General features: G+C 47.0%; 1 protein-coding gene across 1 annotated transcript; it reads left to right on the forward strand.

Annotated features, from left to right (window-relative positions):
• The first annotated feature begins 2,482 nt into the window (after nucleotides 1–2,482).
• Nucleotides 2,483–7,025, forward strand: LOC136453007 (protein BIIDXI-like). The gene is made up of 4 exons (XM_066453584.1): nucleotides 2,483–2,863; nucleotides 5,090–5,257; nucleotides 5,354–5,689; nucleotides 6,110–7,025. The coding sequence occupies exons 1-4, from the start codon at nucleotides 2,767–2,769 to the stop codon at nucleotides 6,700–6,702; spliced, it is 1,194 nt and encodes a 397-aa protein (XP_066309681.1). The 5' UTR covers nucleotides 2,483–2,766; the 3' UTR covers nucleotides 6,703–7,025.
• The last annotated feature ends 10,412 nt before the right edge of the window (nucleotides 7,026–17,437 follow it).

The raw sequence follows: 17,437 nt of genomic DNA on the forward strand, positions 1-17,437 counted from the left end.
CTAAGGTGCCCTGGACCAATCAAAGGTAGTCTTGCAACTGAAGAAACCTGTGTGTCGGGGAAGCCGGGCAAGTGTCTTTCCTTCCCAATAAACGTGATGGACCCTTGAATAGTTGAATTTGTTTGTGCAATATGCCCACGGTGCATGAATTCTCATAGACCCCTGGAAAGAAAATGCTACTGTTTTCCCGGGACTGACCAGTGAATTTTACAGGCTGTGCGCTGTGCTGTGGTTTGTTTTCACAACCAGAAATCAATTAATTTAAACTTTGATCAAAATTATATAAAAAATTAATATTTTCGATACAAAATTAGTATCATTAGATTAGTCATAGAATATATCTTCATAATAAATTTATTTTAAAACATAAATATTAATACTATTTACTATAAATTTAATCAAACTTTAGCTACTTTGATCGACATAGAGAGTACTTAGCACATGCTAAATCCATGGCAAGAGATTATTGTTGGCTCCAACAGGTGCGGACGCCAACACCAACCGAAGCAGGACGTTGAATCAATGGACGTGGTAAACAAGCGCCGATTTCTCGGCTGGGGGCATAAAAAGGCGATCAAAGCCGTCTGCTCTACCCTGTCGTGTCATGGACTTGGAGGAGCGAAAGATTTCCGCAAGGCCCTCGTTTAGATTGTGAAAAAATTTCAACCCGATGAATAGTATCACTTTCGTCTTATTTGACAAATATTATCGAATCGTGGATCAACTAGGCTCAAAAGATTCATCTCGTGATTTCCAACTAAACTGTGTAATTAGTTATTTTTTTACCTACATTTAATATTCCATGCAAGCGGCTAAAAATTGATGTGATGAAAAGAGAGTGAAAAAACTTGAAATTTGGATGACATCTAAACAAGGCCCAAGTAACCCGTGATCCTTTATCGCGCCACCCCCGGTACGCTCGCTCGCCAACTCGACCGCGCCCGAGAGTACGATGGAGATCATGTGACCCTGGCATGGATCCTGTGGTTGGATGGATCGGATAGGCATAATTGCCTGGAAAGGATGGAGCTGCCACCTTCCCTGGCTTGACCTCCTTGTCCATGCCTCCATGGCAACACGCACAGCGAGCAGTGGCTAGTGAGCACTGTCAGCGGAAGGAAGAACAAGAACTGGGCTGCTTGGCTTTTCCGGTCAACGGATTAGCAGTGTACAGTAACTGCGTGTCACAGACTCACAGTACTTATTACCTGTGGCAGCGGCTCTTTTTTACTGGACTGCTGGTGGTAGAAGTCAATACCACGCATGTGGGGCGTCTGAATCGCGTAGTACGTCATGTCCTGAGATTCTGGTGGCCGATCCTCGAGGCCGTAGAGGGAGTGCGCGAGTACGGCTACGCGCTTTCATGGCTTTCGACCTTTGGGAGCAGCAGAACGCAGTGGCGCGGAGGGAGTTGTACTGCTCCTATGTGAGAACGGCAAGAAAATCGTCCCTCTCACTACGGTCCGGTCTCCTCCTGCCATTGGTATCCGAACTTGAATTTTCACAACCCAAATTCACAATAGCAGCTCTTGTGTGAGCTGAAGCGAGCGAGTGCTCGGCGACACGGCTTGCCCGAGTTCCCAAAAGGAGGACACGGCCCTTAACTTGGCCTGTCTGATGATTGATTAAGCTCTGTCATCAGTGCCCTAACCTCTAGGAGCAGTGTAAGTACTGGCCAACTCAGCGAGACTCGCTTGTGCTTGAGTAGACACTAGACAGTAGTACGACTTGTTGGCCAACTCAGCGAGACTTGCAGTGCAGCACAGCAGCATGATGAAAAATGGTGATGGATGCCGCGCCATAGATTGCATAAGGCGGAATCCCCGGCATCTTCGCTTGTTTGCTCTTAATTGGTTTCGCTTTTGGAGATGCTGATGGTTTTCAGCCGCTTTGTCCCCCAACCGCTTGACTAAAGTGAATGCATTGCGCCATGTACGGGGCCTTATCGGCTTGCATGCATTGTTGCTGAGTTTCATAAGCTCGTCGTGTCGCCTAGTACTACTGCTCCTACGTCGCGTCCACACGAAGAGCAGCAAAGACGCAAAGGCCCGTTCACTAGTCTGAAACTTGGTTAAAACTCACTATTTTAGCTGAATTGCTGTAAAAGAAAAATACTGTTCTAACTAAAAAACCAAACAAACCGAATATAGGATAAGTCCAGCGGAGCCAAATAGCCGGAAAGGAAGGGAAAAAAAGAGTTCCAAGTAATTATCGGGGAAAAGACCTCGCCTACTCGATGATACAGAACCACCCCATTCCCTTTTTCAGTGCTCGACAAAGTGGTACCGAAACGGCTGCAAAAAGCGAAAGGCAGGCGCACTCCCGTCTCTAGAGCCTGCAGTAGTATTGACCACTGTTGACACAATTCTCACGCAGGGGCCCTGTGAAAATAGAATAGCGGGGAGAGTGGCCAGCAAAGTGCCATAGGAAAAGGGAATCGCCATCAGCGTGTGACCCCATAAAAAGCAGGGCGTGGGCGTGGGCGTGGGACGGGGCAGAGCAGAAGCAGAGCTGCCTCCAGCTCCAACCCAGACCAGACGAGAGGACGACGCGGCACCGCTCGGTAGCAGCCAGCGTTGAGCACTTGAGCGCAGTGCCCGCTTGTCTGTTATCTCCCCGCTCCCCAGTCCGTCTCACACTCCCTCCCACTCCCCCGGTCTCGCACACCGTCCCCGTCCCCGTCCCCGTCCCGGCGTCCCCTGCAGCTTGTGCTCCGTGTCGGAGGGAGCTGAGCAGCGAGGGAGCGCGGAGGGGGGTGTTTAGGAGATGGAGCCAGATTCGGCGAGGAAGACGCTCGCATTGCTGGCGCTGCTTCTCCTGGCGGCGCCCGCCCGCCCGGCCTCGGCGGCTCCGGTGGAGGATGGTATAGTCTCTGCTCCCTTCTGTTCTCGCCCTCCCTTCACCGATTGCTTGTTTTGCTCTTAAATGTGTTCATTACTGCCGCAACCGCTCATTTGGAGTGGAGCCGGCTCGATTCGCATCGTTGTGAAATCTTCAGCTACAGCTTCGACGGCGGCTTTGTTCTGCCTGCCTCTGCACCAGATCTCACCGGCTGAAAGAAATGGGATTTCAGCTCCTTCCTCTTGTTAGCACTGCTGAGCTTACGAGCATGCGAAGCACTAACTGCAAAAAGTTTTAGGAGGGTAGCGGAAAAGTAGTGTTAGCACTAGTGTTTGCCTGTTTGGTGCGATGTCTGATGTAGTACAAGAACGTAACTTTGTGCATTTGGTTTTGGTTAGAGCGCACACACATATTTGCACTGGCGAGAAAGGGGGAGGAGCTGTGCAAACTGCAAAGCGAGGCTCCTCCTCCTTTCTAAGTACAGTGGCATCTTTCTAAATGTTTGCTCATAGGCAGGGAGGATCAACCAGATACTAGGTAGCTTCAAACACAGTGTAGTTATGCACACACTTAATCCTTCCCAACTCATACCTCAGTTCAGACAAAAAATGTGAAGTGCTGAGCTGTGAATATTTTTGGCGCCACTGCCCCAAAACGGAAATGTACCAAATCTTTCTTCTCTCCGTTATACTGCATGAGCTCGTTCTTGCAGTGCATTCACTTATTAAGGCTCGCACTTGCTGATGTGAATCATGTGATGCATTTTGTGTTTGAAAATGACTAGTAACCGTCAAGTGAGCTGCCTTGCAAGTTCAGAAAGACATTCTGGTGGATGTAAAACAATGCCGCCCCCCCCCCCCCCCAAAAAAAAAAAACAATCTTGTCTTGACGAAGTTTACACAAATAAATCCATGGGCTTTTTATTTTAAAGTTAAAACACGCACCTACTCAGTTCAATAGGTGTTTATGACACCACCGCAAAGGACGAGGTCCGAAGAAAGTCAAAAGGAAATCTGTGCTGCTGTAGTAAACTCAGATCTAGAGGGAACAGCAAAGCACAGCTGACCTTGCATACTGCAGAGTGCTCATTGAACCCTCTCGTGAGAGTCAAATAGCTTGTTCAGAGGGTGACCGTGCTTGTGGTTGTCCATGCCTATCTATTTATGTCCGTACCTTCATCACCTCCCCATATTCACGCCATGATCTATGGTGCTCTGGACATTTAGGTCTGGAGTTTGGACCACTCATGGGGTACCCAGTGGGGAGGATGGTTGGTTGGTAGATGTTTCACTTTCACGGCCTCACCACATAAGATCGATGTGCATAGTCACATGGTCGTCCTTGTGAGAACAATGAAGCATAGTAAAGTGGTCTAGTAGTAGTACCCCGATGAACTGCATTGGAGGTACAATAGAAAAAGTTGGACATGTGTTTCCTAGTGTTTTGCCGGTAGGCACTGCTGAATCTAGCCGTTGAAAAAACGATTACTATGGGGGGTTTGTTTAGTTTAACTGTTTTTCTCCATTTTCCTGAGACTGTACTTTTCTCATTCCTGTTTGAGGACAGTTGTATAAGCTCTGCAAATCAACCTTCCCAAACTCTATTGCGATTGTTTGTTTCATCTGAAGTTGCATATAATCAGGGGTGGAGGGAGGGTGGGGCTAAGGGGGGCCAAGCACCCCCTATGTTAGATGAATTTCTCTTATGCACATGATTTTTTGCTATATAATTCAGTGACATATAAATTTATCCCCCCTAATAATATACCTTTTAGCGCTTGGTTCCTCCTACTAGTAAATTCTGGCTCCGCCCCTGCATATAATGAGCACAGAATAGTCCCAGTAAGAATACCCTAAATGAGATCTGTGTTGGGTTTCCTCACTGTGATACTACCATGCACTTGGCTGGGTCTATTCAGTGTCATTTAATTCTTTGTGGACTGTAAACTCGTTTAGCACCTATGCCATAAATGGAGTTTATCACTTAGCGTACTAGATTGCACTGGTCAAACTTGCTATCCATCCTATGCAACAAATGCAAAGCTAGTCTCTTATTATAATTTCCTCTACCAGCATAATATCTTGATGGCAAAGGTACACAAATCATGGAGCAGATATTAAGTACTCTTTGTGACAGTATTGTTTTCTACGTTAAGCAGAAAGTGTTCCGAGGAGCAGCAGTATTGTGATTGTAGCGAAATTAATACTAAATTTACACTTACAATGATTAGTGATTTCTTGCACTACAGGCCTGCTCAGCAATGGTGACTTTGAGACAGCACCAGCCGGTGGTTTTGTAAAATCTGCATCTGTTGCTGAGGGTGCATCGTCAATCCCTGGTTGGACGATCAATGGCACGGTTGAACTCATTTCAGCAGGCCAGCACCAGGGTGGCATGATCCTCATTGTTCCACAGGGTATCCCCTCAGCGCTCTTGTCCACCACCCCCCCCCCCCCCCCCCCCCCCCCTCCCCCCCAATAGCTGTGCTTAAACATTTCTTTTTCTGTGGCAGGGGACCATGCTGTAAGGCTAGGGAATGATGCTAGCGTTGGGCAGGTGGTGGATGTTGAGAAGGGCTCGGAGTATGCTATCACATTCAGCGCTGCCCGGACATGTGCACAACTGGAGGCACTGAATGTTTCCGTGCTAGGTGGCGTATCACAGACAGTAGACTTGCAGACATTGTACAACATAGAAGGCTGGGATGCGTACGCGTTGGCTTTTCAGGCAACAGAAGAGCAGGCACATCTTCAATTCATGAACCCTGGCATGGAGGATGATCCGACTTGTGGTCCTATCCTAGACAACGTTGCCGTCAAGAAGCTCTTCACTCCAGACAAACCAAAGGGTATGTGACTTAGGGGGTGTTTGGTTCACTCTTCACCTCCTAAATCTAGTCCCATTTAGTCTCATTTAGTCACTTTTTATCCAAACACTTTGACTAAATGAAACTAAACCTCACCTTTTAGTCAGGCTGCCTCACCTTTTAGTCACTTTGGAGCTAAACACCATGACTAAAAGGGACTAAAAGGCTTCTTTTAATCTCTTTTAGTCCACCAAACCAAACAGGGGGTGACTAAAGTTTAGGAGGTGGTTTAGGTGACTAAACTTTAGGAGGTGCAAACCAAACACGCCCTTATTAGAAGTTAACACAAAAATGCAATTTCATTCCAGCTGTGTGTTACAATTGATTTCAGCAAATCTTGTACAATCTGAAGTGTTCTAGCTCATTTCTTAGGTTATGAGATGTTGTTTCTGTTGTCAACAGATAACGTGGTGCTGAATGGAGACTTTGAGGAGGGTCCATGGATGTTCCCAAACACGAGCTTTGGCGTGCTGCTCCCAACTAACCTTGACGAGCAGACATCTGCCATACCTGGTTGGATGATCGAGTCAAACCGCGCCGTCCGCTACATAGACTCTGATGAGTACAAGGTTCCCCAGGGGAAGCGTGCCATTGAGCTTCTGTCAGGCAAGGAGGGTATCATCTCCCAGATGGTTGAGACGACCCCTCAGAAGGTTTACAGCCTGACGTTCACACTGGGCACGGCGGGGGACTCGTGCCAACCACCAATGGCCGTCATGGCGTTCGCGGGGGATCAGGCTCAGAACTTCCACTACTCCCCAATGGGCAACGCCACCAGCCAGGCTGCGAATGTGACGTTCACTGCACGTGCTGAGAGAACACGTGTGGCATTCTACAGTGTGTACTACAACACGAGGAGTGACGACCACAGCTCGCTGTGTGGGCCGGTGATTGACGACGTCTGGGTATGGGGCTTGAACGCAGCGGCTGGGTTGAAGGCAAGTATTGGACTGGTTATTAGCATTGTTGGTGTCATTGCCATGGTGCTGTTCTGAAATCTGAATCTCTCTGGCTGTGGTCTTGGGAAGTATGGATGTATAAGTATAACCTCTTCTGTTAGTTGGAGGAGGCTTACTAGTTTTTTTTTTTGGTAGTAAGCTTGAAGTTTGTTGAGTGATATGAGCTTAGGCTAAAAAGCTTCCAGAACCTACATGTTATTGCTTGTGTTACTTCATTTGTGATTTCCGAAGTAACATGCAATTATATGGGATTGTGTGGTTTGTTTGCCCTAGCTTGTAATATGAGATGTCAGAATCGTTCTAAGTTCATCTCTTCAATATATTAGAAGAGTAAAGTACAACAGCAATGGTTCTAAGTTTATCTCAATATACTTCCTCTGTTCTTGAATAGATCAATTCCTAGAGTTGTGAAGTCAAACATCTTCAAATTTGATTGAATTTATAAAAAAGAGCATCAAGATTTGACACCAAATTTGTATCATAAGATACACAACGAAATACAATATATTTTCATAATGGGTTCATTTGGCATAAACATTGTTATCTTTTTTTATAAATTTGGTCAAACTTTACTATATATATTTATAGTTACACACTTTACCACTGTTAAATTAAAACTAAGTATAATGATATGCGCCACTATATGTCTATATAGACCAAGTAAACATGCAATACTAGGATAAATGGTTATTTTAATATTTCCTCATTTTTTAATAAATATTTCCACCTTTCTAGATGTTTTGACTTTTGTAGATGCATAGCTTTAGAAAAGCCAAAATATCTTATAATTTGGAATGGAGGGAATAGTTATCAAGTTTGAAAAAAATGTTTTCTTGACAAATCACATATCAATGATATTGACAATTCATTTTAAGTTATATAGGTACTCCGTAGCAATCAATTTTGTAAATTGCTATAAATAAATTAATACATTTTAACCAAAATATTATGTCATATCAATATTGGTAATTTAATTTTAAGCACTCTTTGTTTTCTAAAACAATATTACTACACTTACAATTCTTTGATATAGCAAATTCAACATCTTGAGCGCCACGAGTTCAAGCTGAAACGACACTTTCTGCTACTATAGTTTTGATTTAATATGTGGATAAAGAAAATGTAGCAACTAATAAGATCAAAAGCTGAAAGCTAATATATAGATCATGATGTCATGGAAGGGAACAAAACAAGTGCTTATATAACTAGGTTTCAGCTAAGTACAAATAATTCTAGAAAAAAAGGGAAGTCCTAGAAACTCTAACTAGAAGTCCACAATGTAGTCTCCATATTAATTCTCACGAGACGACATGCTAGAAAAAATTCTAAAAATCTTAAAAAGTCAGAAAGAAAGATACAAGACCTGAAGACCATTTATGCTATCATAGCGCTCAAGAGTGCAATCTAGAACCTAAGATCTTTGTTTTTCATAAAATACAAAAGGAGAGTTAATAAGATAAGTTAAGCATAGGAGTTTCAACATTAACTTAAAATACAAAAAAATATAGAACTGACAAGATTAATATTTCAAAATCAAAATCTAGATTTATACCTATGTCTCCTAAGATTCTGCCTTTCTGAGTGGACAAGCCCAGCTAGTGGATAGTAATGAGCAGCCCAACTGAGATGTACCTGGACTAGGTCCAACCAGGACCAAGCCCTACTGAAGTAGCCCGTAGCTCTAAATCAACTCAATAGATTCAGCCCATGAAGCATGTTTTTTATTTCTTCGTTTTTCTCTGTTTTCCCATGCTCGCATTAATTGTAACATAAAATCTTAGAACAGCCGTGCCACAGTATTGTATAACATAATATTTTTGGTCTGGGGGATTTTTTCTCTTCAATTGGAACATTTGGATCTTTTTGAAACAAAATTTTAATAGCTTAATGGTGCAACAGTTCCCCCAAATTCTTAGAACTTTATTCTTGGACCAGAACATCTTTCATGCAACCATATCATTTTTTCTTCTCAAAACAATTCTTTTTCTAATGGCTTGAGGATGGTACAGTTTTATTATATTATTCTTGAAACATTTTTTCTTACTTTGGACAAAAATATGGCCATAACATCTTGATTTTTTTTCTCCAAAGAGGTTTCTTGTAATAACATGTCATAGGCACACGAGGCCAATGGAGATGACAAAAACAATAAAATATGTGCCTATAAGATCAAGAATATCGAGATACCGACTAAATAAGGGACAAATACGTGGTCTCAAGCAATTTAGCAAAATTTCACAATTTAAGTTATTAGAAAAAACAATTATCTATAACTATATAAGATATTCTAAGCCAAACTTTGCAACATAGGATTATAGGTACAAATTTTGATTCTAGGAAACAAATAGCTCAAAGTAAATTGCCATCCCCCCGTCCCCCACGCGGCCACCACCATCTAAAACAAGTAAGTTTTGCTCAAGAAATAACTGAACACAAGAGATAAATTTATCCTATGGTGTCGACTTTCCAATCACGCTTAATCCATGTTGAGTTGGATTTATTGCTATAACTGCTATTTCACTAGAGTTTCACCACCCCACGAGACAAGCACATCACTTCTATCAAGACCAAATAGGAGTTTCATTAGACATATAATAATTAAAGAGAAAAACAAGTTTCATCCTCTTGAATAACTGACTACTAAAGGAAGAGGAGAAACCAGCAAAGTTATTGTCAAAACATTTGAGAGACCAAGTGGACAAGTTGCCTTTGGTCTCATCTATTTGTGATGAATGACTGACGCAAGAGAGTTGAGAGGTTAAGTCTTTTCCAGTTGACTCCATGTTTGATATGTACTTGATTATGCTAATGGCTAAGCAGAGGTGTCGTGTTATGTAACGCTGAGCGTGTGGTGCAACATGTCTCTTAGCTTGTGAATGTGCAGGTATTGGGTGCACCAAGGTGTTTAACAGGCGATGGAGAAGGTCAAACCAAAAGTTTGTGGGTGATGTACCGGGAGCGGTGAAGGACGGGCGAGTAGGCTTGGACGGAAAGACCAAGAGGCTAAGGATGGACCATGAATGGCTGTCATCGAGTACACGAAGACTAAGAGTACATGGGTGATGAAGACGGTGTCAACCGAATCAAAGACGGGTTTGGACCAAGCCACGACGAATCATCGCGAGCACTTGAGTTTAATCAAAGTTGCCTTGTCTCTTTTTGAACTATAGCTACCATTTATTTATGTATTTAATCTCTTGTCCACTGAGCTTTGTAGTCTGCATGTATGTCAATAGCAAGATCAGTTCAGCTGCATCTTTTGTTGTTTTTGTCAATTAGCCATTGATTTATTTTCTCAACAAAGGATTTTATTCGGCTCTCATTCACCTTTTCTCTAGTCGCTATTTTGTTCCTTTGATATACAGCTGTTTTTTCAAGAGTAGATAAAGAGCTGAAATTAATGTCACTATGAAAGTTGGTATTGACAGTATCGATTCATTTCATACGGGCATTAATAGAACTGAGTGAGAACATGTTGCCCAAAAACATCAATACTAGCGTTCATCTCTCGCAGAAAGCGCTGCCAAAGTACCTCAAATCCAGTGTTAATGTTCTACTGAACTGAGGCTAGAAATGGATCAAGGAAATCTAGACAAGGATGTTCCCCTCGCTGTGGTGGCGTTGGAAGTGATGGTGGCATCTCTTCCATCTTGATTACGGGAATTGCTCCGATACTCCTCTTTCTAGAAATAACACGAGCGATTCATTTAATAATTTATTAAATATTTTTACTAGTAAGTCCCGCATGGGCCTGACCCTTCAACGCCTAGCCCGTGCCCAGCCCAAACCCAGTGTGTTTGTTAACCCTGTGTTCGGAGCTTTCCCCGTGCCTCCGTCAGTCCGTCTCCCTCCGGCCGGCCTTCCAATCTCCGACGACGCTGTTCCGTTTCCTCGCGAGGGAGTTTGGACTGGTCCTGCCTCTTCCATTTTCTGTGAGGACACGTGTCAGGGCCGTTCACCGTTGGTTGTTGTTCGCATGAGGAAGTCCGCCTCTGATGGACGCCACTGGCTGTTGCCATGATGGAGGTCTGTGAGGGCGGCCATCGCGACAACTGCGTCGTGGACGCCGCCACGCTGCTGGTGAGCGCGGTGTAACCTGCAGTCTGTCGGGTCCACCTTGTTGCTGATTCCAGGAGAAGCCACGACGGCAATGGATTTAGAGGGTGCTGCCTTGGCGGCGGTTCCTTCAGGCCGGCCTCTTCCACGGGCTGAAAGCCGGCAAATGACGACCATGAGGCCGCACACCTCCTCACATGCAAGGAGCGGCGCCGGCGGATCTCCTCACACAAAATGGAAGTACGGAATGTCACCAAATAAAGGGCATCGAACTGAGATGGAGATGAGATCGACTTGTGCTGCAGAGTCCGTGCATGGAGCTCCGCTGCCGTGGAGAAATGATTTCTCCGTTTGCTCTGCTGTGACATGGACGCGCTGTGGCGTGGGAAGGGGTTCGGGATCAGAGGACATTAACAAGTGAACTGGCTGGGCACAATCTGGGCCGGAAGGGCCCAGGCGGGAACCAAATATTTAATTATTTAGGTGAGCTGCTTAGAGCTACGTGCAATTTTTAGGACGAGGAGTACCAGAGCAGTTCTCGGTACTATGACCTCCTTTCTGAGAAAAATATTATGTCATTCTTTACGAGCTCCTTCAACTTGCAGCATGTTCGCTTGCTCGTATACGATCATGGATTATAAGCTAGAATAATATTTTTTTTTCACACTAAATCAGTCAGCAGTAAATAATTCACAATCATTTACGGCCTGCGGAACAGGTTGTTGATCTGACCTCTCCTGCGGAGCAGAAAAGGCAGACCTTGAATTCAAGATGGCTGGACCACAGTGATTAGCCATTTAGCCAAGCATGCTACATTTACTTTGAAAACTGAATTTATTAATTATTCCTGCTTCTCAAGAAATAGCATTATTCTTCTCCCTGCACTTTGTGAAGAACAGGTTAACTAATACATGAATATAAAATATTGAATTGCATAAAATAGGTATATAAAAAAGTAGTTGCGATGTAAAGTTTCCACCCATTTTGACCTAGTGACCTGGGCCCTGTTTAGATTCCAAAAATTTTCACCCCAAAGTGTTACATCGAATTTTATGGCACATACATGGAGTACTAAATGTAGATGAAAAAAAAACTAATTGCACAGTTGGGTGAGAAATCGTGAGACGAAACTTTCGAACCTAATTAGTCCATAATTAGACACTAATTGCCAAATACAAACGAAAGTGCTACAATAGCCAAAACCAAAAATTTTTGCCAACTAAACGCGCCCCTAGTATGCTCGTCCAGGAGTTGTCGCCGCCAGGGTGCGCATGTGCATCAAAATTATCCTCCGTACGTACGAGTACGTGCGAGGAGAGGGCCAGGAGTTATCGACGCACCCCAACAGTGACGGCCCATAAACTGCGTGCGCGTCCGCGCACCCAGAACACAGTGCTAAACATGCCAGGGAATGTGAAATATGTTGCGAGAATTTCGTTCCCAAACATGTACTATCTTATGATTATCTGATTTTTTTTCCGTTTCCTTTATTCTCTCTTTCTTCGAACATCGAGTCGGGTTCATAAACCCAGGGTCTCTCATGAATCGGCTTCTCCGCAAAGGCTCGACCCAACCAGACAGCGCGAAACTCATAGACCGGCCCAAGTGTCTAAAACAGAAGGGCGGTCCAGTCACCGACCGGAAGGTCAGGTCAAGGAGTAACAGCACCCGCTTGTCGACTCCGGTCCACCTCTCCAACCGGAGCGCTCACTTCGGTCTCCAGCCCCTCCGGACGGTCTCTCCGACTGAAGGCCTGGCAAAGCACTACCTCCGACTCCGACCTCATGTCTCCGACCGGCGTATGCAAAGACCCTGCTCATTGCTCTTCTCCGACTGGCGCAACCAGAGCCGACTGGGACCAACCGACCAGGGCCGCCCGCCCGGAAGGGACCAGGGAACGAACGGAGAAAGTAAGGCAAGGCGCTCAAGTCAAACCATGATACCAGGGACCGTACCCTGTCACCAATAGGAATAGTACTATGCAACCGCCCTGACACAAACAGTATTGTAGGCGTCGATATTTTTCTCTACAGTATTGTGGGCGCCGTTAACTCCCACACGGTAAGCACCCCCCACATGTCTCTAGACATCGACAGTGTTGTGGGCGTCGGGATTTACCGTACCAAGTGAACATGGTGAAACTCCTCACATGCCTCTGGGCATCAACAATATATGCAGGTGCCGACATCTGCCATACCCGAAACAAGACGACGTAACCTCCCACATACAACCAACATTCAACTGTGTTGTGGGCACCTACCATCCTCCTATACCCGCCAGCGTGGGCAACAAGACTTAGAAGCATACGAACTCTCTCCCTCTCACTTGTAAGGCCATCCCCTTCATCTATAAAAGGGGATGCGCTCTCTCCCAAGAGACTAAGTGGATTCAAGTTCATACAAGTCATTCCAGATTCATTAGATCAACCAAGTTCACTAGCTCACAACCATAGAACCGCCAGGTTCGGACCTTAAGCACATGCTTGAACACTTAGCTCATAGAGGAGCTCCTGTCGCTCTCGCCCCTTCCGACCGGAGCCAATGGGACCTCTCGTGCACCCCATCTTTCTCCTTCTCATTTGTAACCCCACTGCAAATTTTGAGCACTTGGGCTTAGGAATAAAGTCACTGATCGACTCAAACTAGACGTAGGGCACATTGTCTGAACCAGTATAAACCCTATGTCATTGAGTGCTAGGCCACCCCCGATCACAATGTACAACAAAACTACAAATATTTACATGTTGGTCATTTTCTGCACCGATAGTTGGCGCCGTCCGTGGGGAGGATGTTGTACGTTCAACACTTTTTGGTCATCGAATGGCCCACTTTCCCGCCACCTTTGCCATGGCAGGCTAAGGCAAGACAACTCGCTTTGGCTCATTAGAGTTTTCCGTGCTCCCACTGGTTGGGATGCATGTTCCACCAGTTTTCAAGCCGTCTTAGGCCTTCCTCTTTGAAAGCTTGGACTTCATCGCCGACCGACTCGACGTACTATACCTCTACGAGGAGGCACTCGTTCCAGCACCCGTCGGAGGGGCGCCCCCCCATCGACTCCGGGATGCACGACTTTGACGACACGGCATCCGCGCTTTATTCCGAGCAAACTCTCTACTCAAACCTCGCTGTAAGTAATGTACATGCTATTATTTACTTGCTATTCTCTATCTTCCGCCGATCACCCAGGGGACCCCATTGTCCCCGCCGCGACCGCCGTATGACAGGTTCCCCTATGGCATCGTGTCTCCCACGGGCGCGTATGCCTGGGGGTTTTGAAGGATGCCGGCACCGCCCCCTCTCACATTTGAATTCGTGGGGATGGCGAGCTACTCTCCCACATATTTCCTCGACATCATGGATGACGATGTTGAGAGTGACGGCTCCAGCATCGGTGACATGGCACCTAGCCACTGTTCGTCCTGGGAGTGCGCTATGGCAGACGCTCCATGACAGCCACTGGTGGTAACGGAGTTCTTGCAGACTCACACCCCTCTAGACCCTCGTGCGGAGACCACGGATCTCACATGGGAGCATGACGATGAACTACAACAATAGTGGCTGCACTGGCCACCGACTGCGCCTACGTGCTCGGCGCACCACGCTGCGCCCTGCGCTCATAGACCAGCGAGCGCGCCCATTGTTGCGCTCGTCGGGTCCAGTGCAACACCATGGACAGGGGGAACGATCCCCCATAGTTCGCTCGGGCCAATCAGAACATCGCAGCTGCGGCAATGCTTCTGCACGGCCTCCCCAAGCCGAACGACCCTTAGGAACTGGCGATCCACCAAAACCTTCGGGCACTAGTGGAGACCACCACCATTAAATAGGCGGAGAGCTCCGTATCGCAACACCGATTCGCGGCCTCTCTCCCCACCAGGGGAATGAGGATGCAGTAGGCGAGTCGCTCCACCCAATCACCGCTACAACCACCGAGCGTGGCATAGGAGGCTGCATTGGCACCTCGTCTTGACTTGACAACCGCTCCGCACTAACCACCTATATATGCGTGGCTCGGACTGAACTAAGACACACACAGCAGCGGCCGGAGTCCTAGCCCTGATAGCCTGGGACCATGGACCTTTGTCCAACACCTCCAGCAAGCGCCGCTCCCACCATGCTCCAACGGAGGCTAGGGCAAAGGTAAGGCCAAGCACCATGATCAGGATGAGGGCCCCTCCATGCAGAGGAGAAAAAAGAATAGAAAGGATCGCCGCCGATCGACCAACTCCGCGTTGGTCGCCACGGCTTATCACGCGGGCACGCAACCCTAGCAGAACCCTCCGGGCCATTTCCACAAGCTCATGGAAGAGCCCATGCACCAATCACGACTACCCCATCAAACACCTCTACAAGGACTGCCAGCTCCTCAAGCGCCTTCTGCGGCAGGCTGGCAGGCCAAAGGAAGAAAAACGTGAAGAAGCAGCGACCGAGAAAGGGGGCGTAGCGAGCAAGGATCCAGATGACTGAAGGTTGAAGTAATCTGATCGAACGCCTACCAAATGAAGGACAACAACAACGACATTCTCTCCGAATGCTTGGAACAACTATATCATTTTTCTTCCCCTAAGTTTCAGTCTTACCATTGTTTACTTAGTGTATGCACCTATAAAAGCACCCTCGACCTGAACACTTTTCGCCCTATGGCGCTTGGGGGCTCCACTAGGGGGCACTACTACCTCTTTGTTTTGTTTACTATCATATGGTGAAATTCCTTCCTACCCAATCAAAAGGGGAGTTCGTTCCTTTAATTTACCTTACGTAGCTTTGCTTTAAAACATTCTGACCGGTTGCACCCCATCTTTTCCTATGGTTATGAGCAGCTCAGCCTTATGGGCCACGCCCTAGGCTCCCAAGGTTGTAGCCTACGGGACAAATGGGCAGGTACGAGAAAGAAAGAAAAAAAACAAAATTATGCTAAGGGAAAACTAAGGAACAAAAGGGAACAAGCTTCCCCGAATGGAGTGGCTCCATCATAGAAAACGAAACCAACTGTAGTCATTAAGCACATAGGAATGTTTATACGAGGGCACCCCCATGAACTTAAACTTTTTACGTTCACTAAACAACTTATATTTTACAAGCTATCGGGCCGGCTCGGCGGCATCTGCTGTCGGTGTGACTGGCGAAGGCACGGGCTGCTCACTCCCTGGTGGCACGACATTTGGCTTGATCGAAGCCGGGGCAATGTCCACCTCCGACCCAGGCTCCGTGCCATCCATAGGCTAGGCAACGTCCTCCCCACGCATGCTTCTGGCCATGTCTTCATGGCGGATGTCCCTCACCCACTGAGCAGAGACTTGCTCTGCCACCGACCTTGCGTGCGGCAGCAAGCTCTCCCTGATCGATTGGATGTCCTCCGTGCTCAAGCCATCAACATACCCACTACAGATAGTAGTGAAGTCTAGGTTCGGATGATGCGTCGCCACTGAAGTCAATACCCCTAACGCTCCGTAGAACAACCCGCTTGTGATAAGATCCCGGACCGCATCCGGGACCTCTGCCAACTGGATGGCGGGCGTGCTAGTACTTGGCGCCGACCCGAAGACCTTCGAGACAATGAGCTGGGCAACATTGTGGATCTGATCAAGTTCCCCCTCGAGAGCACGTCACTCTTCACAGGACTTGGCCAGCTCCTCTACATTCTGGCTGAAAGTCACCTTAATCGTCTCCAGGTCCCGCTCCAGTGTCTTCACCCTTCTGCCTAGCTCTGAAAGAAGGGCGATAAGCTCAGAAATAGGCTGAAGGAAAAAACTAACACGATGAAAAACAAAAAAGGTATGTACCAACGCAGAAGTTTTCAAGGGTGGAGAATTCCTCTGTCTGTCGGGCCACCTGCTCGCGTAGTCGGACGCTCGCCTCCTCAGTCTCCATCACCTGGCCCTAAAGCGTGAGCACTTCCCGGTCTACCTCCGACCGGGCCTTCCGCTCTAACTCTAGGGCTTTCCGCGCTAACTCCAAGGTGTTTCGCTTCGACACCAAGGCGCTCCACTCCAACTGATGGGTCTTCAGGGATTTCTGGAGCGCCACCTTGGAGTACGCCAGGGATGTCCACAACTTTGCCTTGGTCTCCACCTGATAGGCCTTCATCACCTCAAGCCCTCATTCGGTGGTGGTCACCCACTCTGCTGCACGCTGCCCCTCCCCCTGCCTGTGCCGCAGTCGCCTCGGCCACCTGGTCCTAGGACTCGCGATGAGCAGACTCTAGCTAATGCTCAAGCTCAGCCATCCTGGCATGCTCCATTTGAAGGAAGCAGGACTTGTAGGACGATACCCCCTTTAGACTCTATGAAAAACAAGCATGCTAAGGCAACCAACAAAAGATTCAAAAGGTCAAGGACAAGTATGGGAAACTCACCTCCGTGGCAAGCTGCAGGTCGACCTCGACTAACTATTGAGCGGACTTAACCTGCTCCTAGATGTCTTCGAGCTTTGCGGATAGGTTGGCGAGTTCGGACACCATGGCATGTCCTTGCTCCCCAAGGATATCCCAGAGCTGACCCTCCTATGAATCACGAAGGACGAACCGCACCTTTGTTGGGTCCTTGGGGCAGGGCCACTCTAGGTCAGTCTCTGGTAGCCCACTAGAGGGCCCCACCTCAGACTGAACCACCACCAGCTCCTGTGACGCCGCCGGTGGCTCAGCCATGACTTCCGTCTCGTCATCAGATGGGATATCCACCACCTCGAGTGCGTGGGCCACCACTAGGCATTCAGAC

This window comes from Miscanthus floridulus, chromosome 5, assembly GCF_019320115.1.
Source record: "Miscanthus floridulus cultivar M001 chromosome 5, ASM1932011v1, whole genome shotgun sequence".
Lineage (NCBI taxonomy): Eukaryota > Viridiplantae > Streptophyta > Magnoliopsida > Poales > Poaceae > Miscanthus > Miscanthus floridulus.